The 18,530-nt window shown below is 42.3% G+C and overlaps 1 protein-coding gene across 2 annotated transcripts; it reads left to right on the forward strand.

Annotated features, from left to right (window-relative positions):
• Positions 1 to 15,605: 15,605 nt before the first annotated feature.
• LOC122049137 lies at positions 15,606 to 16,418 on the forward strand. Of its 2 annotated transcripts, none has more exons than XM_042610579.1 (2): positions 15,606 to 15,732; positions 15,869 to 16,408. In XM_042610579.1, the coding sequence occupies exons 1-2, from the start codon at positions 15,657 to 15,659 to the stop codon at positions 16,243 to 16,245; spliced, it is 453 nt and encodes a 150-aa protein (XP_042466513.1). In that variant the 5' UTR covers positions 15,606 to 15,656; the 3' UTR covers positions 16,246 to 16,408. The 2 variants fall into 2 exon arrangements, 1 of the variants encoding a protein (XP_042466513.1); XR_006130851.1 differs by having other exon boundaries at positions 15,683 to 15,732; positions 15,855 to 16,418.
• Positions 16,419 to 18,530: the final 2,112 nt, after the last annotated feature.

The following is an 18,530-nucleotide window of genomic DNA, read 5'->3' on the forward strand; positions in this document are numbered from 1 at the left end:
AGTTAGATTTATTATTGTATTTGATATGCATTGTGAGTGTGCAGGATATAGGTACAACAAAGAAAGTTCAAGTGTGATCTTAGCAAAGGAGAAAAGTCTAAGTGTGAATCTTGGCGGTATAAGTCCAAGCATGTAGTCTTGGCAACATAAGTCTAAGTGTGACTTGGCAATGAATGAAGTTCCAGAGGCGCGGCCTCTTGGCGATGAAGACCTGACAATGATGACAAGGCCGAAGGAAGCTCTAGAAAGCAAGGTGTGAAGCACTCGAGGGGCGCAAGGCTAATGGAGGAGACTAGAAGGCTAGGTCTAGGTTGGTCGGGCGAGGATGAGTGTTGAGTGAATGTTCTCAAGGGGGGGGTCAAATCCTAGGGTTAGGGTTTGACTAGTTGATTGGGGCAGGGTATAGAATATTTCTGTACCCAAAGGCTGCAAAAATAGTTGAGTAGCATTGTAGTAGTCAACCATCACTATACCAGTCAACTAGTACTGTAGCAGTCAATAGGGTATTATAGCAACCACTGCAGCAGTCGACTGGTGCACTGTAGCAGTCGACTGGTATCTAGTTGTTGGCCTGTAACGGTCAAATTCCACTTAGGACCAGTCGACCTGGTGGCGGGAAACATAACTTGTGTTTTCTCCCGAGCTATATTTAAGACAGCTCAGGGTGCTTGGCCATGGTTGACGAAATAGACTTGGTTAAAGTTTATTAGAAGTCTCCTAAGTGCTCCAAGCTTCTCTTGTGATCTAAGGGTGTTTAGATAAAGGTTGTGGTGACATTTCTCCAATGAGAAGGAGGTTTGAGCTAGTTGAAGTTTTTCAGGGAGTTATCAACTGATGGATCGGGATCATCCACCTTACAGAATAACAATCAAAGTAGGAGTTTTATCTCCGAACCATGTAAACAAACGTGTCATTGGGTTTGTCTTTCTATTTGTTAGTTTATTTTGTATTCTGTTGCATACTAACGATTACAGGAAACAATCAAAGTGGGTGATCGGCTATTCACCCCCTCTAGTTGATGTCAAAGGTCCCAACACTTTCTTCTGCTTCACTAGCCTGGCTTCTGGTCGGATGTGTAACTAATGCTATGCTACGGTTAGCGAGATACCCAGGAGCTCGTGTGTCACCATACAAACACATCGTGATTTTATCTTAGACGCACTACAAGAAAAAAGTCTAACAATAACGATTTTTCACCGTTGTCGTAACCTCTTTAGAACTGTTGTTAAATGTCATGTTGTTAAAAGGGGTTCCCAAAGACAACAGTTTTTAACCGTTGTCTTTGAAGGCAAAGACAACATTTTTACAACGGTGAAAAACTGTTGTCTTTTCCTTCAAACACAACAGCTTTTCACCGTTGTCTTTAAGCGTCTACCTTTAATAGCAGAGTCTTCAACAACAGTTTTAAACTATCTATGACAACGATAAAAAATCGTTGTCTTTTTTAGATAAAAAATAAAAAAAATTAATACACAATTTTCCAATATTATAAATCATTCAAAATACTAAATTTCAAAATAAAATTTAATATATAATTTTTTAACATTCAAAAATAATATCTATAACATTATGAAGAAATTTCATAAGCAACCAACAAAATGATAATACTATTAAAACAAAGGTAGAACAATATAACACGAGATTTTCTACTTAGATGTCGGTGAAGAGGAGGGACTGCAGCTCCTAGTGCTCCTTAACTTGTTAAAGTCTCTCCATTTTTTTGGCTACAGTAATTACCTGTAGGAATGGCTACAGTAATTACTACAGTAGGAATGGCTGCAGTAATTACCTGAAACAACATAAATTGTTAGTTTTGAAGGCAGAGTAGAGAGACGTCATGCAACTTTTAGAAATCAATGCAACATAATCTTAAAGAATAACATTATAGCAGGATAAAGATGCTAAAAAGAGCAGTAGCTTGAAACTAAAAAAACCACCAAAGAGTCTTTAATATGTACAAAACACCTTTTAGCTTCATGTTGAATACAAAGTGAACATAATCGAATGAATCGAGATGCAAATATTGCAAATGTAAGTTAGAAAAAAAAGAAAACTAAGAAATGATAAAGTAATTGTAATTTAATCTAACTTACGATTTAATTCTAGATTTGGAAAAGTAAGAAGTGTAAGCTTTTCTAAATCACCATGTACAAAAACTGAAATATTAATAGGGCCATTATTTTGTCAACACATGATGTTCCTAAGAGGAAGAAATGGACTTTAGAAATAAGACCAAAGAATAAATACATTAACTGCAAGCATAGAATATGCGTGGGTGATTACATCAAAGGTAGATTATAAATATTTTTAATTAAGAAAATGAGGAAGGAAATGAATGGAGGAAATGAATGAGATTTTCTACTTAGATGTCGATGAAGAGGCAGCACTGCAAATCCAAGAGACGGCACTACAGATATTGCAATACAACAAAAAGTAAATTCTTTTTTCTCAAACTAGTAAAGGAAAATAAAAGGACTAATGATCTATAAGTGTGAAGGTATAATATGAGATTTAATGTTCACAGATTGCAACAATAACTTCACCTTACTTGGTGGCTGAGGAGGGAATGGAGTATATGGTTTCTTCTCCTTAGCCTTTACTTTCCTTTGAACATTCTTCCTTGATAGTGATCTTCAAAATTATATTAATTGTCAAGATGCATGCTATAAAATTGTTCAAACAATCACTTTTTACAGATAGTTTATCTGTAAAAAGAACTAAACTCCAATAATGAAGCTAACTTAACATGGTAATTGGTACTGAAAGAATTTCTTCTATAAAAGAGCTAAACTCCAACAATAAAACTAGCATACATGGCAATTGGTATAGAAAGAATTATAGAAAAACTAAATCTCCAGCATGTTGCATTAAATACTAAAGGCAGTTTTCTATTAGATCAGAATTAACTTTAGAAGGAAGAACCACATAACTTTATATATGCTACTAAAAGAGCTAAAAGTAGGTTGATGATTCTATCAGTACTAACATTCTAATTGGTGCAAAGGAAAGATAAGTAAAACAACTAACAATTAACTCTCAATAGTAGAAAGAACAAACATTCTTCCTCCAAAAGCATACGTTCACACTTATCAGAAGTTGGTAAAAACTCTTCTATAGGTGTAAATACCAAAACATCCTTTACTGAACCTATCCTAGCATTCAATTAGAACACAATGACAGCATTATGTTATAGCATCAAAACAACTCTTTCTTTGCACTTGTTACTTCATTCATAAAGGTACCGTTTGCCATATACTTTAGAAATCGGAGAAAAAAATAATTCCATCAATAAAGAAAAGAATTAATCCATTAACCATATCCCTAGTTGCAGAATACACCTAGCTAACAAACAATACCACCCATTCATAGTTAACCACTAAAGCCCAGAACATTATCAACAACCCTTCCTAAATTCGACCACAACCCCATCACCAATTCCAAACAACCTTCCAGCAGAACCAATACTTTGGTAAGAAAGGAAGCCCAATACAGCAGGAGCATCAAGTAAGCCACCTAACAAAATTCGTTCAAAGAATCCGATCAGTAAAGAGTTCCATAAATGGAAAAGAAAAATAGATCTCAAAATCAGGAAGTCGATCCATCAAAACACAGTCGAGTTATCTTGCATACCACCTTCATTTATCCAAAACCAAATCCATTGGTGTACCGATTTTCATACCAGAACTCTGCAATCCACAAACACACACAGGTACAAAGAACCCTTGCCGTAAATAACACAAACTCTTCACAACAAAATTGAATAATTGTTATAAGAATTCAAAACAACCCAAAGATCCCCAATGAGCATTCACTCCTGCAAAGTAAACTTTGAAATCTACTGCAGAAATCCAAGAGAAAAGAAGTAAAGCACAAGAACAACAGATTGAACAAGAACACCTTAAACATCCCAAATCGTAGCTCAATAAAACCGAACATCCTACCAATAAACCCTAGAACCAATCTTCCCTATTATCTATCTAGTCCAGCCAAATCCCATACCCATATAAGCAGAATGTACTTGCCTTTTCTCCTTCAATGTCTCTGCCGGAACTGATCTGCACCTTGCGCTGCCTAGCCGGAGCGTCAAGCGCTTGCAGATCGCCGCTTGGTCACGCTGGCGGAGACGGCGAGACAAAGCGACGTCTTTCCAAGGTGAGCAGCGCGTGGAGAGGAATGCTGTGACATTGCCAGGCTGGGCTCAACACCGTGAACAGATGGCGATGCCCTAGCGCGAGGAGGCGGCGGTAGTCGAGTGGTGCCAGCGTGATCTGCTATGGCGGCGGTGCGACTGCAATAGGAAACTAAGGCACGGGAGAGGGGAAAGGGCGGCGATGACTGAGAGTAACCGGCAGCACCCTCGACGGCTGGCGATGGCTGTGGCTTCAGGAATGTGAGGGCAGCAGCGGCTGCGTCGGAGGTCAGCAATGAAGAGGAGATCGCGGTGACGGTGAGATCGGCAGGAGAAGAGGAGGAATGGGGAAAAAACATGAGATTGTTTAGATTTATATGTGTAGGTTATTAAATAAATAAACTCCCACTTTTAGGATTCAACAACATTCAATAGACAACAGTTTAATAAAACTGTTGTATATTATTACATAAGCAACACTAAAAGACAGTAGTTTTTTTAAAACCGTTGTCTTTGACACACATTAGACAACAGTTTTTGAAAAACTATTGTTATTTAAAAAATATTATGGTGAACAACAACAGTTTTCAATAAAACTGTTGTTAAATGGAAAAAGATAACAATTTCTGTTAGGATCTCTTCGTACGGCTAGAGAGGGGGTGTGAATAGCCGACCCCAATTCGATCGCGTTTCTTCCTACGATTAGGTTAGTTGCAGCGGAAATACAAGGAAGAAACTAAGAAGAAGAAAGCAAACCTCAAACGCAAGGATGTAACGAGGTTCGGAGATGAACTCCTACTCCTCGGCGTGTCCGTGAGGTGGACGAGCCCTATCAATCCGTCGGTGGATGAGCCCCCGGAAAACCGGCTAATACAATATACTCCTTGTGGGTGGAGAAACCTCGCCACAAACGTTTGCAACAGCAGACTAGAATACAAGGAATACAAGTAGAAAGACAAGAACAATGTATAAACACTAACTCGCCTTCTCGTCGACTGTCTGTGAAGCAACAACCTCTCGGACAACAGCAGCAGCTGAAGCTCAGTAAGCTAAGAGCTCAACAAAGCTCGATCGCAGTCAGGAGAAGAAGAAGGAAGAAGTAGAAGAAGAAGTATCCCTGTAGAAGCTCTCAGCCCTTATACCTGCGAAGAAGAAACAATGAAGAAACTAGCCGTTGCGTCACGTCAGACACCGATCGGTCTACGGACCGATCAGACTGGCCGATCGGTCCCGCATCGACCGCCGCGCACGTAGCCCATCAGCATCGATCGGCCCTGGACCGATCGATACCGGATCGGTCCACGCATCGATCCCAACTCGGCCGTGCTTCGCGACATCGTCTCTGATCGGTCCCGCATCGATCAGATGGCCCGATCGGTCTCGGACCGATCACCGCTTTTTTCGCGTTACGGCCACCGTATCGACAAGAATCAACAGAGCTTGACCGATCCGATCGGTCACCGACCGATCGAGAAAACAGACACCGATCGGTCTGGTGACCGATCCAGAGCTTGGTTTTTGCCCAAACCAAGTCCCAAGACTTCCAAACCAATATCCGGTCAACCTTGACCTATTGGTTCATCATGCTTAGCATCTGGTCACTCCCTTGACCTGCTAAGACTCCCCACCAAGTGTCCGGTCAATCCCTTTGACCTACTTGGACTTTTCAACACCAGAAGTCCGATCATCCCTGATCCATCCGGATTTTCCAACACCAGAAGTCCGATCATCCCTGATCCATCTGGATTTTCCAACACCAGAAGTCCGATCATCCCTGATCCATCTGGATTTTCCCTTGCCTGGTTTCACTCACCAGGACTTTCCAACTGCCTAACATCCCAGTTAGGACTTTCCCACTGCCTAACATCCCAGTTAGGACTTTCCCACTGCCTGGTTTCACTCACCAGGACTTTCCACACTGCCTAACATCCCAGTTAGGACTTTCCCTCGTGCCAAGCTCCCTGCTTGGACTTCTCCGTGCCAAGTCTCCATACTTGGACTTTTCCAGTGCCAAGTCTCCATACTTGGACTTTTCCCGTGCCAAGTCTCCATACTTGGACTTTTCGCGTGCCAAGCTCCCTGCTTGGACTTTTCCAGTGCCAAGTCTCCATACTTGGACTTTTTCCCGAATCAGGTCAACCAGGTCAACCTTGACCTACGGTTGCACCAATAATCTCCCAAACATCTATTCTTGTCCCATATCAAGAATAGAATTCTCTCACGAGTGTCAAACATCAACATGCAACTTAACTAGGTCAACCTTGACCTAAGGTTGCACCGACAATCTTCCCAAGTCAAACATCAAAATACAACTCGAGTCAAGTCACCTCGAGTCGGGTCAACCAGGTCAACCTTGACCTAAGGTTGCACCAACAATCTCCCCCTTTTTGATGTTTGACAAAACTCATAATCAAGTTAGGTTAACCCGATAACCTAACTTAGGTTTCCCAACCATCTTCCAATGTCCATGTTCTTTCCTTGAACATTCTCTGGACATTCTCCCCTTAGGTTAACCCGATAACCTAACTTGGGTTCTCTAATATCTCCCCTTTTGACACACATCAAAAAGAATTCCAATGTTCTACCTTGAACATTCCTTGACATTCTTCCCCTAGCTTAGGTTAACCCGATAACCTAACTTGGGTTCTCCAATAATTCTCCAATGAACACTCTCCCCTTTTTGACACACATCAAAAAGAAAAAGGAGAGTATCAAGGTCAAGAGTTTCTTCCTAATGAAAGTCTCATACCTTTCATTGAAACTCTTAATTTCCCCCTTGATACTAAACTCAACAATCAACTTAGTGATAATCCCATATCACTAATCCTTAAAAGTCTTTTGGAGTAAAAACTCCCCCTAAAAGTCAACTCCCCCTTGACAATTAGGTAAAACTTCCCCTAAAGGTCAACTCCCCCTTGACCATTGCACCAACAATGTCTTGGCGAGTTTCAAACCTTTAGAAATCCACAAAACCCAACTTCCAGCTGAAATTTCAGACCAACAGCTGAAAATCAGAAACTGGCACGCACTGATCGGTCCCCAGACCGATCGATCCGGGCACGGACGGCCATGCCGATCGCCACCGCATCGGGCGCGGTGTCGACCACCTCGCTCATCAACCGGACGCCCTCCTCCAGATCGACGAGCACCACATTATAGCTGGGCTCAGGGGGCTTGCGCCGCACCACTGTCGTGGCGTGCACCGTCCCCCGCCCCGATCAGAATTTCTGATTTCCCTTCCCGAAATTCAGAAACTCCTAATAAATTCCAGAAAATTCCAAAAATCGTGAAATTTTGAGGATACATTTCTCATAACATACACTATCATGGAAAAATAGTTTTCTATGAAAATAGTTTCTATTTTCAAATCTTGATACAAAATTCGAAAACTTTGAAATAGTTCAAAGTTAAGTCAATTTTGTATCACAATGTCCAATGATGAATGCTATCACTAGGAAAGCTTCATCAAGGTTTTTCAAATCAATTTTAAAATGATTTCAAACCCTTTAATTTGGGACCACAATCTTAGGGCTATATGTACATGACTTGTACACAAGCTTTCCCTATGATCCCCCATATCTTGAATTAGGCTTATCTAGGTACAAGAGCTATGCACCTTGATCCTAATTCATGATCCTAATATCTCACACACATCTAGAGTGTATCAAGCACATCCATGTCAATTTTGATGTGAGATATGGGTTTAGGTATCTTAGGCTAAGGTCTCATGCATTTTCTAAACACAAATTTGATCTCAATATCAAAATGTGTTTTTCATCCTTAAATCAATTTAATTGATTATTAATGCAAGAGATGATGACATGGCATAAAATGGTATCATAAATAAAAACATGTGCCAATGTCATGATGTCATGGCATAAAGTTTGAAACTAAACTAACACATGACATATAATAACCTAAGCATTATCATGGCATTTCAAATGATCATAAATTAAATATGATGTCATGACATGGCATATGGCAAACAACCATGGTAAGTTAACACAAATAAAATACCTAGATTACCTATCTAAGTATCCTTAATCACTTAGTTAACTTAAATTCTAATCCTAGATTGCCCAAAGTGCTCCAAGAAAATGTCAAAACCTAAATTGGCATTTCTTGATCTCTTGTTTGATTTATACCATTTTAAAAATTTTACAAGAGTAGCACTTCTAAATTAAGGCCCGGATTGCCTTGATTACCTAAGAGAATATCAAAATCCCAATTTGATATTTCTCTAGGTTTTTCCACATTGTGTCAATTTAAAGTAAGATTAATATATTCTCACTTTGGCACACTTTACTCTTCCAAGGAGTGAATGATAAAGATTATTCCATTTCATTTTCAAAGGTTCCCAAAAACCTTGAAAATGCTCCTTGAGTGTCAATTTCCTCAAAGTTGGGTTAACTACCCTTCTTATTGGAGTTGACACTCTCTAACCCATCTATGGGGTAGAGAAAATGCTCCTAGGAACCCAATACCTATTAGAGCTCATTGAGTTCACTAAATATTCACTAGGGATAACTTCCCTAGCAACCCTCCTAATGACCCTCTTAGGCTTTAAAGCCTTGGTCATTTGGGTCTCATCAAGGTCAACTATAGGGGTGACTTCCCTTGTGACCTTGGTAGTGGTCTTCCTAGCCCTAGGTTTTGTTCCATAATCGAATGGAACATCATGATATGTGGGCTTGACCATTTGGGACTTAGGTTTGTGACTCAAACCTTTCTTGTCCTTGGACTTTTGACCCTTAGGCCCTAGAGTTGACTTCTCTAAATTTTTAAGGGCCTTTTCTAGGGTATCAAGCTTTGACCTCAAGACTTGATTCTCCTTTTCTAATACCTCAATTTTTGATTTATCACTCTTCCTTAAGGTATTCCTAGGCATATGTCTAGTTGATTTAGGGTTTCTACCTAGGTTTTTCTTAACCTTAGAAGTGTTAATCCTAGGGTTAGCATTCCTAGTAGTATCCCTATCTAGGTTGACATGTTTAGCACCTAAGCACATGTATTGATTTCTAGTGTTAACATGCTTATCATTATTGACTAATGCAATAAAACTACTAGCATGTATCCTACTAGAATTGCACGAATGAGCCTTAAAAGATACCTTAGGGTTTGCCTTAGCTCCCCCTATCGATGTGCTCGGTCTCTTGCCCTTGTGAGGTTGCCTCCCCCTCGGACAATGACTCCGATAATGTCCCCTTCGCTTGCATTGGAAGCACACCACGTGCTCCTTGCCCTTGCGTGTCGGGACTCCGGCTACCTTGACCTTTGGCGCCGGTGGAGTCTTCCTTACCCTCTTTGGACACTTACTCTTGTAGTGCCCAAATTCCCTACACTCAAAACACATTATATGCAATTTACTTGAACTTAAAGTGTTTGAGTTACCTAGGGTTGAGGATGAATGGATGCTCTCTTCTTCATCCCTCCCGGAGGTAGAAGCTTCTTCTTCGTGCTTCGATCTTGAAGAAGAAGAACTCACTTCCTCTTCTTCTTTAGATGTTGAGTAACCCTCAACTTCCAATTTGCTCTCTTCATGATGTGAGCTACTTGGCTCACTAGGCTCCTCTTCATGGCTTGAAGTGGAGCTCTCTTCATGGTACTTGGCCAAGTTATCCCATAATTCCTTGGCATTGTTGTAACCTATCTTACACAAGATGTTAGTAGGCAATGAAAATTCAATTATTTTCGTTACCTCTTTGTTGATTTCGGATTTGTGAATTTGTTCTCTTGTCCACTCCTTCTTCTCAAGTGATTTTCCTTCCTTATCCACCGGAGGAGTAAATCCTTCTTGTACACAAAACCAATTCATTATGTTAGTCATAAGAAAATACTTCATCCTTACCTTCCAATACGCGAAGTCGCCGCATTCGTAGAAGGGTGGAATGGTGACATCTTCTCCATAGAGATCCATTCTCTAGCTTTGCTCCCACGGGTGTTGATCCGATGAAGAGCGGCCTCGCTCTGATACCACTTGTTAGGATCTTCGTACGGCTAGAGAGGGGGTGTGAATAGCCGACCCCAATCTTTCGCGTTTCTTCCTACGATTAGGTTAGTTGCAGCGGAAATACAAGGAAGAAACTAAGAAGAAGAAAGCAAACCTCAAACGCAAGGATGTAACGAGGTTCGGAGATGAACTCCTACTCCTCGGCGTGTCCGTGAGGTGGACGAGCCCTATCAATCCGTCGGTGGATGAGCCCCCGGAAAACCGGCTAATACAATATACTCCTTGTGGGTGGAGAAACCTCGCCACAAACGTTTGCAACAGCAGACTAGAATACAAGGAATACAAGTAGAAAGACAAGAACAATGTATAAACACTAACTCGCCTTCTCGTCGACTGTCTGTGAAGCAACAACCTCTCGGACAACAGCAGCAGCTGACCGTCGACTGGAAGCTCACACGAAGCTTACTGGGGAGAGCTCAACAAAGCTCAGATCGCAAGCAGCAGCAAGCTAGAAGCAGGAAGAAGTAGAAGAAGAAGTATCCCTGTAGAAGCTCTCAGCCCCTTTATACCTGCGAAGAAGAAACAGCGAAGAAACTAGCCGTTGCGTCGCAACGGCTAGAACTCTGATCGGTCTACGGACCGATCAGGACCTGTGCTGATCGGTCCCCGCATCGACGCCGCACGTAGCTCATCAGCATCGATGGACCGATCAGATACCGGATCGGTCCACGCCGATCCCAACTCGCCGTGCTTCCGCGACATCGTCTCCTGATCGGTCCCCAGCGATCCAGGGAAGATCTGATCGGCCTGCGGACCGATCACCGCCTTTCGCCTCTGTTGCTGATCGGTCACCGATCGACAAGAATCAACAGAGCTATCCGATCGGTCACCGCATCGATCGAGAAAACATCACCGGATCGGTCCGTGATCCGATCCGAGCTTGGTTTTGCCCAAACCAAGTCCCAAGACTTCCAAACCAATATCCGTCAACCTTGACCTATTGGTTCATCATGCTTAGCATCCGGTCACCTTGACTGCTAAGACTCCCACCAAGTGTCCGGTCAATCCTTTGACCTACTTGGACTTTTCAACACCAAAGTCCGATCATCCCGATCCATCCGGATTTTCCAACACCGTAAGTCCGATCATCCCGATCCATCTGGATTTTCCAACACCGTAGTCCGATCATCCCCGATCCATCTGGATTTTCCTTGCCTGGTTTCACTCACCAGACTTTCCAACCGCCTAACATCCAGTTAGGACTTTCCCACCGCCTAACATCCCAGTTAGGACTTTCCTTGCCCGGTTTCACTCACGGGACTTTCCACACCGCCAACATCCCAGTTAGGACTTTCTCACCGCCTGCTTCACTCACCAGACTTTCCGCGTGCCAAGCTCCTGCTTGTTCCGATGCCAAGTCTCCATACTTGGACTTTTCCTGCCAAGTCTCCATACTTGGACTTTTCGTGTGCCCCTGCTTGGACTTTTCCAGTGCCAAGTCTCCATACTTGGACTTTTTCCCGAATCAGGTCAACCAGGTCAACCTTGACCTACGGTTGCACCAATAATCTCCCAAACATCTATTCTTGTCCCATATCAAGAATAGAATTCTCTCACGAGTGTCAAACATCAACATGCAACTTAACTAGGTCAACCTTGACCTAAGGTTGCACCGACAATCTTCCCAAGTCAAACATCAAAATACAACTCGAGTCAAGTCACCTCGAGTCGGGTCAACCAGGTCAACCTTGACCTAAGGTTGCACCAACAATTTCTTGAAAAACTGTTGTCTATTAGGTGTGGTTAAATCCAAAATTTCTTGTAGTGACGGGCAACTAGCTCCTCCTTTTCTAGAGCTAGGTCAGCGACTATGAAAGTAGTGGCCTCCGGTCGGGCTAGATGAACCTGGACTTCTTCTTTCTCATCATATACCAGCGCGAGCGGCTCCTCTAAGATTGCATTTACCTCTAGCTGCTGGGCCTTCTGAGCGGCTTTTGACTCGGTCTTGACCATCTTGACGTAGTATTGCCGAGCGACCAACTAATCGACCGCCCAAAATTTATTCATCTCTGTTTGGCCCAGTATGACGTTGTAGATAGATGAAGCATCCACCACAATAAAGTTTTTCATCCTTGTCCTCTTGAACTTCTCCGAGAGATATGGCCAGCCGAGTTTGGTCGATCGGTAATACTTCATTGTCGATGAACCCATATAAGGGAGTCATCATGGGCCACAACTCACTCCAGTCGATTTGTAGTTGATCGAATGTATTTTTAAAGATGATATTCACCGAGCTATATGTATCTATGAAAGTACGGTGAATATTATAGTTAGCGATTACCACTTTGATGATAAGGGCATCATCGTGAGGGACCTCCACTCCCTCTAAGTCTCGAGGGCTGAAACTGATCTCCGGTCCCGTTGTTGCTACTCTGTTGCACCCGATGATGTGGATTTCTAAGCGTCAAGCGTGTGACTCTGGCCCCTTGCGATCATTCTTATGTCGCACTGAGCGACGTTGTAGCAGTTCTCCTCTTCCAGAGTTGAGGGTCGCGACCACTCAGCTCTCCGGCTCTGTGTCAGCTGTCGATGTTGTTCGGCTGAGGGCCTTCTCTCTTCACGCCACCCTCCTGATTGCCTGTGATGGTGATGATCAGGGGATGGGGAGTGGCGGTACGATCTTGGCGAGGCCACTCTGCGAGGCCTCGGCTTGATACTGTAATAGTCTTTGGTGTTGTGTGTCACTACCCGATAGAACGATCAGAAGAGCGGCGTCCATTGTCGTCTTTCGATGGATCTTCCTCGCTCGGCTTCCACATGATGGACAGTGTGTGTATGAGGCTCTGGTGCTGTTGTGTTACTCCCGCTCGGAGCCCCTTTGGTGGTGGGTTTGAATGGGTCGTTAGGCATTCCTGTATGACTGCTGGCTCAAGGATCAATTACCTCCTTCAAGCTTTTTGAGCCTCCTCCATATTGATGTACTCGGTAGCACGTTCGAGCAGATGACCGAAGTCATTAAGGTGCCTCCGAATGAGCAAGCGGAAGAATTCACTCTCTAACAACCCTTGTGAGAATGAACTCACAAGGATCTCCGGCGTGGTCGAAAGGACTTCCATAGCTATCTAGTTTATTCTTGTAATGTAAGCCTATAGTGCCTCCTTGGGCCCCTGCTTGACCGTGAATAGATTAACATTCATCTTCTGATGGAAGCGACTGCTTGCGAAGTGTTGTTGGAACGTCGCTAGGAAATCTTTAAAGCTACATATAGAATAGATCGGCAGTCGCTTGAACACCTCTGGGCCGATTCGGAGAGCATAGTGAGAAATACTTGACATTTGACCCCCGTTGGAGCACTGATGGAGCGTGGCCATGTTGTCGAATTTGATGAGGTGATCCTTGGGGTTGGTTGCCCCTATGTATTTTCAGATTATTAGCAGTGCATAATGTCATGGCAACCGGTCATCCAGGATCTCCTGAAGAATTGCCTGTTTATTCATTCGAGGGAATCATCGAACATTGGTGCTTTTCCTTACGCTCGTCCCGAGCAGGAGCTTCCTCAGATGAGGATCCTTGGGCCCTATCCGCTCGGCCTTGTTCATCTAAAGGGGTGCAAAATAATGCCCGATGATAGGGGATTGGTGCATTCGGTGTCCGAATGTGCCGATCAGCTTGTTGTTCGAACGATGAGCGATGACATTTCTAGCTCGGCCTCCATGATCGGCTCGTTATCCTATTGCTGATGCCGCTTGTTCATTTGCTTGGCGATCGACTATTGCCTGCTACTGCTCCAACATCTTAGTTGCCCGTGCTTGTATCAGTATGTCCAACTCCTCTTGCGTCAACATCACGGTGGTGAGTCGTCCAGCGTCCTCCATCTTTGCATTTCAGATTCAGGTAAGGTTCCCATAGACTGCGCCAAATAATGATCCTATCCATAAATAGTAAAGATGGCAAGCTGAGAATGTGGCAGCACAATTAACGTGGTGAAGACTGCACATAGCCCTGTAACACAAAAACGTCAATGCCGGACCAGGAAGGGGTTTCCGGCGTGGGCCCTCCTATGCTCAAGTCAATCTCCGATGATCTCAAGAAATGAAGAACTGTAGCTAAAGGATTTAGAAGACGAAGTTGCGCATACCTCTCCTTGTGGATGAGAACCCTCTTTTATAGTGTCACTGTAGTGCTCGTGCATGTATCCCAACGCATACTCATGTTTTCCTATGTGTCCGAGAAAAAGACAAGACGAAAAGTGTCCCTGACATTATTCCTTAAGTAGCCATGCATGCAATTCTCTTACGCGACATCCTAGAAGCTTCTAATGTACGATTTACCTGCTAAACATGTCCTGTTGTCAAGGTACAAACTCTCAAAAGGATATGATAAGATATTTGGCGGGATCATGCTCGGTCGATCGGCATTCGCTCGGTTGAGCTTCTCCCGCTCAGTAGTGTCAGGAGGCCTGCTGGCTTATCTCTTTCAGAGTTTCCTGACCGCCCTCAATTATTTTCGTCTGATCGGGTGTGGCGCCCAGTCGACGAGACTAGTGGCTGCTTATCTTTCTTTGTGGTCAGAGGGTAATTTACCCGGTCAGGAAAGACCCGACTTACTTGTCTCTCAAGTTGGTACCATCTGCTCGGCAGTACCCGATCCGTTCGGTAGTACTCGATCTGCTCGATCGTAACCGATCTGCTCAATAGATTTATATACCCCGCTTAACTTTATCATCCATATAAATTAATTTTTCTTACTTTAACATATATTTTAATGGGACCTCTCATCGTTACCGGATCAATAATATTTAAAACCACACCAATATTTCACAGCTTGAAAGTATACATAAAAATGTTTGTCTAGTATTTTTTTTTAAAAAAAAAGGGTCAATTGTACACTTATATCAACAAACTTCTATTTCTAAACATCTTACTTTTTATTTGATACATATTTTATACATAAAAATTTAACCTTTATTAATTACCTAAAAGTTTGGCTAACTTTTTTAAATATTTTTTTATCTTTTAATTGCTGATGAAATTTAAATTTATTTTTAATCTATTTTTACGAAATTTATTTGGTATTGTGGAGCCATCATGGTTCTTGCAAAATCAATTGGTCATCATCCCCATCGATTTAACGTTGCCCTCGCTTTCCCTTACACGACGTGCTCATCGACGACGCTCGTCTCCACCATGTTCGCTTCCATCAAGCTCACTATCTTCCCAGCATCGCCCGCCACCTGCTCGACCAATTGTCTCACAGAATAACAACATCGCATTAAATCCCATCCTCCACCATCCGCCCGATGACTCGGCCGCCACTGCCCACGCCAAGTACCCAAACCACGTTAACGCTGCAGCCTAAAGCACCGACCACTCCTCTCCCCCTTTCAAACCCCTCCTCATCCCGTGCCTCATAATGATCGTTTTTTTTTTTGAAAGAAAAAGCAGGATGAATTTGAGGGAAGACAGTTAATGGCGCCGACATTGATGATTGAAGCCCACAACTCGGGGACAAAAACGGCGCCGTGTCGGACGACAAGCAATTATTAGATTCGACAAACTAAATCAGAAAGGAAGGTAAATGAATCGAGCGAGAAGGTTCCTCCAATGGTCGGATGCTGCCTGTACTGCACGCTATGATTCTGCAACGAGAATAGGTTCGCAGTTTCTTCACTCAGCTCTGTTTTGAGAATCTTTATGGAGTATAATAGGAACAAAGATATAACTTTGTCTTTCATATAGTCGATCTGAATTATAATTGACAGTTAAATTTTCCAAGGTTTTGTTGAACAGAGCATTGCTACTACTTGCTCGACGACATGATCGAAGCAATGCCAACAAAGGAATGTATTGATTGTTTAAAACTCAATCTATACGTCGACGGAAGAGAAACAGAACTCCGGCCGAAAATAATGCACCGAATGAGACGAGCAGAGACGGCAAGGGATGAGGAGGCTTCTTATTCCAGTCGCGCCGCGGCTCACCCTTCACAGGTGCAGCAGATGGCGGCGCGGTTCTGTGTGCCCTTTGTTGCTGGGCCCCGACGGCGGGATGCGCTTCCTGACGAACACGTGGAAGGCGTCCGCCTCGGCGGCCACGATAAGTTTTGGAGCACGGAGATCTTCTTCGGCAGGGTGTGGCCGAGCCGAGGAGACGTCGCCGGCCGTTAGTAGTAGGAGGAGTAGGAGTAGGAGCAGGAGCGACGCCAGTTTGGGGCGGAGGGCCGGAGAGCGAGGGAGGAGAACGGCGGCCATGTCATGACCAAGGCTCCAACGATGGACGGAGTTGGTGGCGAGGGAGATTTAAATACGAGGAGCGAGAGTGCTGATTCGTTGCGTGAATCTAAAGAAGATATTGCTTATTACTAATTTTTCTATTTTATCCTGTCATAATTAATATGGTGCTGCATTCAACTATTAAATTTCAAAGAACAACAGAGCTGATTCTAAAATTTATACACATTAAAATAATGATCTTCGAAATATAGAACTACAGTGGTTTTATTCATTGAAATTCAGTATATGTTTTTTGAATACAGCATCACAGTAATTGATGGGTAAACTAAAAAATAAATATTTCTATTGGAAAATCAAAATATTAAATGCGTCCTTAGTATAAATTGTCATTAAGAATTTTAAAATAAAAAATATTGATTACAAGTAAAAATAAACTAAATATAACATCAAATTTGGAATCCGAATGGAAATTTGATACCACCTTTTATGTTTTTTTAAAGGTGTCTCCTCTACTCAAATGACTCCTCACCTAACATGTTATCCCATCAAAATCTACTTGTGTTTTCACATTTTGGAACATGTGAATACAACAAAAATGTATGTATAAATATGAGAACGTGCTCGGAACAGAAGAAAGATCGTTTATATTCAAGATTAATAAGTTTAAACATATGAATTATTTTAAAAAAAATTAAGAAATTCATAAAATTTAAAATTCCTATTGAGAAAGTTTGAGATGATTCTTCAAAATAGTCTTGATAAACTTTCTAGGTCATCAATTTCTTATACCGAGAGGGGAATTGTAGTAAGTATAAAATGTGTATCAGTGAAATTTTGAGTAAATCTATTTGTGCAAATTTTGGGATAAATTATATTATATTATATTTATGTTTCAATCATCTCAAAATACAGTTGAATATGGCTATTAAGGAGAAAGAATTCTTGATGGACATTTTCTTAAAAATCTAAACTGTCATATTATTATTTTTAGCATTCATAAGAAAAGGTCATTTTCTTGTCTAATTTATCATATTATTACGTTTTAAAATAGAATTCTAAAATTTAGAAGAAGAAAAAAAATTAAATGTTTATTAATCCGGTCTAAAATTGGTGAACGGTGGACCGTTGGCGAGATACTTTTGAAGTTGACCGCAAGGAAACTTGGATCAACGGTGAAGAAGAAAAATCTTGAAGGGGGATCATCTGCACCGTTGGCGAGATACTTTTGAAGTTGACCGCAAGAAAACTTGAATCACCAGTGAAGAAGAAAAACCTTGATGGGGAATCACCTGCAAGATTACAAGATGAAGGAAGAAAATGAACGTTAGTAAGTAGATAGAGGAGGATCCTTGATGTATGTTTAAGTTAGTAAAGTAAAAAAAAAATACTTACGCCTATGGGGTAGAACTCTTTTATAATACTTTGTAAACTCCATATTAATTAAATGTCATATTATTATATGTGATATGTCAAATCCGTATATTTATGCTATAGGTGTGCGGTATTCATCCATATGTTATTGGTATCGTATATTGGTGCAGGCACTAACCGTCTGATTTTAATATATGATAAATAGGTTAAAATTAGATAGATTATTTATCTAACGCTTCTATCAAGTGTGCAAGAGTTGACTTGTCTGAAGGATCTGACACTAGGCTAAAATCCATCTAGGTACACGGGGCTCGATAGCTAGTGGGAAATCTAGCTAGGTTCGTGGGGTCCGATAGTTGGTGCGAAATCCGGATGAGTCCGTAGGACCTGACAACCGGCTGAAGTCCAGTTGGGTCTGTGGACTTGACAACTGGCGGGAAGACATGATGGGTCAAAGGTAAGCCGAGTGACTGCAAGCGGTAAGTAAAGGTAAACAACTGAAGGAGAGATCTAGTGAGGCCGCGTTTCCCGTTGAAGGAATTGTAGGCGTCGGTCCAACTTAGGTTCATTTAGGAAACCTGAGCTGAGACCTTAATTAGATCCTGGTCTCGGGAAGACATGATCTAATTATTACTCATATTCTATTATGTTGAGCAAACTCAGTTTTGCAGGGAAAAATCTATTTTTTAGGTTGCCCAGGACTAACCTTTTCTGTAGGGGAAAGCTACTGAAGAAAAGGGGTTCGAGCGCCCGGATCTGGTCAAAGCGCCCATAACAAGTTCACCCTGGCGGGCCACAAGCGCCTAGGTGGTCCGAGCGCCCAGACCTGAAACTTCATCCATAAGCTG

Source organism: Zingiber officinale, chromosome 2B (assembly GCF_018446385.1).
Source record: "Zingiber officinale cultivar Zhangliang chromosome 2B, Zo_v1.1, whole genome shotgun sequence".
Taxonomy (NCBI): domain Eukaryota; kingdom Viridiplantae; phylum Streptophyta; class Magnoliopsida; order Zingiberales; family Zingiberaceae; genus Zingiber; species Zingiber officinale.

What these genes read in the sequence shown, in the direction of transcription:
- LOC122049137 (XM_042610579.1), top strand. Translation starts at nt 15,657, where the DNA reads ATGAATCGAGCGAGAAGGTTCCTCCAATGGTCGGATGCTGCCTGTACT. An exon ending in TGATTCTGCAACGAGAATAG is followed by an intron (nt 15,733 to 15,868) that starts GTTCGCAGTTTC and finishes TTTGTTGAACAG; the next exon opens with AGCATTGCTACTACTTGCTC.